General features: G+C 44.6%; 1 protein-coding gene across 1 annotated transcript; it reads left to right on the forward strand.

Annotated features, from left to right (window-relative positions):
• The first annotated feature begins 345 nt into the window (after positions 1–345).
• LOC132388759 (oocyte zinc finger protein XlCOF6-like) lies at positions 346–6,996 on the forward strand. Its single transcript, XM_059961168.1, has 2 exons — positions 346–355; positions 4,456–6,996. The coding sequence occupies exons 1-2, from the start codon at positions 346–348 to the stop codon at positions 5,496–5,498; spliced, it is 1,053 nt and encodes a 350-aa protein (XP_059817151.1). The 3' UTR covers positions 5,499–6,996.

A 6,996-nucleotide genomic window follows, 5' to 3' on the forward strand; every position in this document is an offset into this window, starting at 1 on the left:
ATTACAGGCCTGCTACATAGGTTGTGTGAGAGTGCAGATGAACTCGATCAAACCCAGGGGAGATCAAAGTACTTATCAACAGTGATTTGCTAGCTGTGAAAACAATTACCTCTCTGTATAAAATTCACTGTGCACATGTCACCGAGTTAAAAAAGTGTACAGTACATGATTTATGTGCACACTGGTCATTACAAATTAGAGGAGACATTGGTGGGAAGGTGGTGAGACCTCCAGTGTCCCTGATGTCCTCACCTAGAAGATGTGCACCTTGTACGTTAAGGAGTTGGAACCTGAAATGAATGAATTCCGGATCATCTGGGAGTTGGAGGGAATGATAGATATGACATGAAGAGAGGTGAGTTACACCCAAGGTGCAGGACACAGGAAACTGGGAGAGAGTCAGGAAGGGGAATGTTAAATAGCCATTGCAGAGTACTCTTGTGCCCATCAAACACAACAAAAGGTAGACCACTTTAGAAACTGGTGGTGAAGGGGACTACCTGACAGAGAAAAGTCGAAGGGATGATAGAGGATTCATTAGTTAATGGAACAGAACAAGAGGAGACTGATATCCAAGTGGTAAGACATGCTAGTGCCAGTGGGGGTGGAGCGGGTGATGTGGTTAAAATAAGCTGTAAGCGGAATGGGAGCCAGAATGACCAAGCAGATAATGGAGAGGGTGAATTGAATTGAATTGACTTTATTAGATACATACTTCATAAACATGAGCAGTAGGAATCTTTATGTTATGTCTCCATCTAAATGTGCAATGTGCAATTTATGATAATTTATGATAGATCGTTTGTACATAGGACAGCCAATATAACATCAAAATGCAATTGTATCAGCATGAATTAATCAGTCTGATGACCTGGTGGAAGATGATGTCCCGGAGCCTGTTGCTCCTTTTGCTGTGGTACCATTTCCTGGATGGTGGCAGCAGGAACAGATTGTGGTTTTGGTGAATTTGGTCCCTGACATCCTTTGGGCCCTTTTTATACACCTGTCTGTGTAACTGTACTGAATAGTGGAAAGTTCACCACTACGGATGTGCTGGGCTGTCTGCCACACTCTCTGAGGTTTCCTGCAATTAAGGAAAGTACAGTTCCCATACCAGGCAGAGATGCAGCCAGTCAGGGTGCTCTCAATTGTGTCCCTGTAGAAAGTACTCAGGATTTTGGTCCCCATCCCCAACTTTTTCAACTATCTGTGGTGACAGAGGTACTGCTGTGCTCTTTTCACAACACAGCCGGTATGCACAGACAATGTAAGGTGCTTTGTGATGTTTATGCCGAGGAACTTAAAGCTGTTCACCTTCTTAACCCCAGATCCATTGATGTCAATAGGGGTTATCCTGTCCCCATTCCTCCTGTCGTCCACAATCAGCTCCTTTGTTTTTGTGACAATGATGGAGGGTTTGTTTCCTTGACACCAGTCAGATGTTCAGATCATAGATAGATTCAGCAGTTAGATGGTTGAGCCTGGTGCAATGAATGTGCTGAGCTGTGTATATCACAATGCAAGAAGCATCATAGGAAAGCCAGATGAGCTCAGGACAGGGAATTATGATATTGTAACCAATATTGGGACTTGGTTGCAGCGAACAGTCTGAGGGATTTAGAGGAACAAATTTGTAGAGAGATTGCAGACCATGCCAATAAACAAAAAGTGATTTTAACTTTCCATATATTGACTGGGACTCCTACACTGTAAAAGGACTAGATGGGGTAGAGTTTGTCAAATGTGCCCTTAATCAGTACATAGAATTCCTGATGTAGAAGTGTGCAATGAGCTGTTAGGAAATGATCAGGGCTGGTGACAGAAATTAGTGATCATAATGCCATGGGATTCAAAGTAAATATGGAAAAAGAGAGGTCTGGACCATGGGTTGAGATTCTAAATTGGAGAAAGGTCAATTTTGATGGTATCAGAAAGGATCTGACAAATGTGGTTTGGGACAGGAGTATTAGACGACCTAATACGGGCTCAGCATTTCATGGGTATCAGAGCTGGCAAAGGAGTACCTGTAAGTGGGAGGCCTTCAGATGTGAAATTTTTCAGGATGCAGAGTTTGTATGTGCCTGCCAAAATGAAAGTTGAAAGGTAACTGGTCCAGGGAACCTTGCTTTTGAAGAGAAATTGAAGCCTCTTATATATTATTCCTCTAAATGTGTCAGACTGTTGGGTGCTACCGAGACCCATTAATGACTACAAGTCATAATTCCACACACTGAGCTCATCTGAATTTTTTTGTTGTCTTTTGGTTTCTCAAAGCTTCCGTATATTTGTTCTTTTGTTTGCCCTCTCTTTGACATTTATGTTGCTTTGGCTTCTCATTTTAGCCACAGTTCTGTCCTCCTGTCTTTCTGATGCTTCCACTTCTGTGGAATCACTCAGGTCCCAAATTGCTCCAGAAACTCCGGCCACTGCTGCTCAATTGTCACACCTACCCTTTACCTTCCAAACAAGTTTGGCCAGCTTCTCTGCCATATAAACATGGAGAAGTTCAGTAAAGAAACAGGCTGTTTGTCCCATCTAGTCAATGCCAAAAAAGCATTTAAACTTGCAGGGCGATCTGGACCAGCTGGCAAAATGGTTTTAGAAATGGAAAAAGGAATTTAATGCAGACAAGTGTGAGTTGTTGCACTTTGGTCTGACCTACCGAGGGAGGTCTTTCACAGTGACTGGTCGGGCACGGAGGAGTGTTGTAGAAGAAAGGGACCTGTTGTAGAAGAAAGTCCTTAATTCACTGAAAGTGGTATCACAGTTAGATAGAGATAGAAGGAAAGATTTTAGCCCAATGGCCTTCATGAACAAAAGTACTGACAACAATAGATGGATGTTATGTTGACTTGTAGAAGACATTGGTGAGGCCTAATTTGGAGTGCTGAGTACAGTTTTGGTCACCAACCTACAGGAAAGATGTAAGGACTTTGAAAGAGTTCAGAGAAAATTCCCAAGGATGTTGCCAGGTCTGGAATACTTGGGTTATAAGGAAAGATTGAACAGGTCAGGACTTTATTCCTTGCACTGTAGGAGATTGAGGGGAGATTTGATTGTGATAGAGGGGCATAGATAGTGTAAATGCAAGCTGACTTTTACCACTGAGATGGGGTGGGAGTACAACCAGAGGCCATGGGTTAAAGGTGAAAGGTGAAATGTTAAGGTGAACATGAGGGGAAACTTATTCACACAGACAGTCATCGGGGTCTGGAATGAGCAGCCAGCACAAGTGGTGCATGCGAGCTCGATTTCAACATTTCAGAGGTTCATGTAGGTCCCTGTATGGTAGGGGTACGGGAGTGGTCAGATTAAATAGTTTAGCACAGACTAGATGGCCCAAAGGGCCTGTTTCTGTGTTGTAATTTTCTACAAGAATGTGAAATATTAAAAAAATTCACTCTGTCTTTTTAACAGCTGTACGGAAAAACCACTCACCTCAACAGGAATTTTTAATATGGCATTAAAACTGTGGCACTTTACATTAATAATACATAAAAGAAAATCCTAGATGCACATCAAGAAAGACTAATTGCATGAGACTGTTTTTGTTACTGTGGGGCCAGGCACCCATGCAGCTCAGCAGGAACAGGGAATAATACCAATGGAGAGAGTCCAACTCCACCAAGGTACAAATTGGAGATGACAGAAATGCCCCATTCTTATAGAAACAGGAAGAGCATCAGGGAATTGATGGTCATTCCAGATACCAGCACTCTGCCCAGTCAGGAGATGATTTCTTTGTCCAACTTGGGTAGAACCTCACTGTAACAGTGTGATACCAGGTCAAACCTCGGTAACTCAAGTAATCTCATCTGAAATGTTGTCCTACACTCATTGATGGATATTGTAAATATTTTCACAGGTTAAAAACAAGAAGGAATTTGTCTCCAGGAAGCTCAAACATGGCACACCAGTTTTGTTGTCTCTGTCCAGATATTTAAGAAGTGGAGCAAGGGATTCAATTGACCATCCTTCCTGCTCAAGCTGTGGGGAGGGATTCACTTGGTCATTTGACCAACTGGCAACCCGTCATTTTACACAGGAGAAAGGCTGTTCACCTGTTCAGACAGTGGGAATGGATTCAGTCGGTTATCACAATTCAAGGTACATCAGTAAGTTCACACTGGGCAAGACCATTCACCTGTTCTGTGTGTGAGAAGGCGTTCAGTCGGTCATCCCACCTGTGGACACACCAGTCAGTTCACACTGGGCAGAGGCTGGTCATCTGCTGAAATTCTGGGAAAGGATTCACTCAGTCATCTGACCTAATGTCACACCAGCGTGTTCATATTGGGGAGAAGCCATTCACCTGCTCAGAATGTGGGAAGAGATTCACTTATTCATCCACCCTACAGAGTCATCAGCGAGTTCACACTGGGGCGAAGCCGTTCACCTGCTCAGTCTGTGGGAAGGGATTCACTCAGTCAACCCACTTACTGAGACACCTGTGAGTTCACACTGGGGAGAAGCCGTTTACCTGCTTAGAATGTGGGAAAAGATGCTCTGATACATCCGCCCTACAGAAGCATCAGCAATTTCACACTGGGGAGAAACCGTTCACCTGCTCAGAATGTGGGAAGAGATTCACTCAGTCAACCAATCTACAGAGACATCATCGAGTTCACACTGGGGAGAAGCCTTTCACATGCTCAGTCTGTGGGAAGAGCTTCACTGATCTATCCACCCTACTGAGGCATCAGCGAGTTCACACTGGAGAGAGGCCATTCACCTGCTCAGTCTGTGGGAAGAGATTCACTCAGTCATCCCACCTACTGGCACACCAGCAAGTTCACATTGGGGAGAAGCCGTTCATCTGCACAGTCTGTGGGAAGAGATTCACTGATCCATCCACCCTACTGAGTCATCAGCGAGTTCACACTGGGGAGAAACCGTTCGCCTGCTCAGAATGTGGGAAGAGATTCACTCAGCCATCCAATCTACAGAGACATCATCGAGTTCACACTGGGGAGAAGCCTTTCACATGCTCAGTCTGTGGGAAGAGCTTCACTGATCTATCCACCCTACTGAGGCATCAGCGAGTTCACACTGGAGAGAGGCCATTCACCTGCTCAGTCTGTGGGAAGAGATTCACTCAGTCATCCCACCTACTGGCACACAAGCAAGTTCACATTGGGGAGAAGCCATTCACCTGCTCATTCTGTGGGAAGGGATTCACTCAGTCATCCAATCTACAGAGACATCATCGAGTTCATACTGGGGAGAAGCCGTTCATCTGCACAGTTTGTGGGAAGAGATTCACTGATCCATCCACCCTACGGAATCATCAGCGAGTTCACTCTGGGGAGAAGCTGTTCACCTGCTCAGTCTGTGGGAAAGGATTCACTCAGTCAACCCACCTACAGAGACACCAGCGAGATCACACTGGGGAGAAGCCGTTCTCCTGCTCAGAATGTGGGAAGAGATTCACTCAGTTATCCAATCTACAGAGACATCATCGAGTTCACACAGGGGAGAAGCCGTTCACGTGCTCATAATGTGGGAAGGGATTCACTCAGTCATCCCAACTACTGGAACACAAGTCAATTCATAGTGGGGAGTGGCCGTTGCTATGAATCCCTAGGTTTCGTTTGCTGTGGACTGTTTTAAGAGAGAGAAATTAAGAAGGTGAATCATTCTGACCTGCAGCTTGTTTACATCGCTCGCAGCTTGTTTCGTTTTAACCGAGGACACAGACACTCAGAGTCAGACGGAGACGGATGAAAAATGGAAGGATTGAAACCAGGGAAATAGTGGCCAAAGGTCACTGTTTAGAACATTCCTATGCCCACAAGGGTGGGTTAATTATCCATTCACTGTACATTGAATGTGTGGTTGTCACCTCATTTAACGCATAGGAGTGGATCTGATTTGGGATATCCTGTGGAGACCACTTATGTGTTAACCCTTGCCTGTGTGTGATGTGGTCATTCAGTTGAAGATGATACCCCTCATGACAAGTCACATTCGGTGATAATTTGTATGTAGATTTGTAAAGATGATGGATAAAATCTACAGCAACTGTTCTCTCATTTTAACACTGTAGAACAGACAGACGTACTTTATTGATCCTGAGGAAAATTGAGCTCCATTACAGCCGCACCAACCAAGAATAGTGTAGAAATATAGCAATATAAAACCAACAATAACTAAATACTAATAAGTTAATCTTTGCAAGTGGAAATAAGTCCAGGACCAGCCTATTGGCTCAGGGTGTCTGACACTCTGAGGGAAGATTAGAAAAGTTTGACGGCCACAGGCAGGAATGACTTCCTGTGACGCTCAGTGTTACATCTCGGTGGAATGAGTCTCCGGCTGAATGTACTCCTGTGCATAACCAGTACATTATGGAGCAGATGGGAGTCATTGTCCAAGATAGCATGCAACTTGGACAGCATTCTCTTTTCAGACACCGCCAGAGAGCGCAGTTCCACCCCCAGAACGTCACTGGCATTATGAATGAGTTTGTTGATTCTGTTGGTGTCTGCTACCCTCAACCTTCTTTCCCAGCACACAACAGCAAACATGATAGCACTAGTCACCACAGCCTCGTAGAACATCCTCACCATCGTCTGGCAGATGTCAAAGGACCTCAGTCTCCTCAGGAAATAGAGATGGCTCTGACCCTTCTTGTTAATAGCCTGAGTGTTCTTTGAGCAGTCCAGTTTATTGTCAATTCGTATCCGCAGATATTTTTAATCCTCCACCATGTCCACACTGATGCCTTGGATGGAAGCAGGGGTCACCGGTGCCTTAGCCCTCCTCAGGTCCACCAACAGCTCCTTAGTCTTTTTCACATTAAGCTGCAGATGATTCTGCTTGTACCATGTGACAAAGATTTCCACCATAGCTCTGCACGCAGCCTCATCTCCCTTGCTGTTCGACATAACTGCCTTCTCTCGACATTTACCCTGAATTACAAATATCTCTCTCATCACTTATTTTGTGGATGAACTGAAATTTCATACTTTACCATCTGAAGGCTCCAAGCCTTGT

The sequence above is a fragment of the Hypanus sabinus genome, unplaced genomic scaffold, assembly GCF_030144855.1.
Source record: "Hypanus sabinus isolate sHypSab1 unplaced genomic scaffold, sHypSab1.hap1 scaffold_400, whole genome shotgun sequence".
Classification (NCBI taxonomy): domain Eukaryota; kingdom Metazoa; phylum Chordata; class Chondrichthyes; order Myliobatiformes; family Dasyatidae; genus Hypanus; species Hypanus sabinus.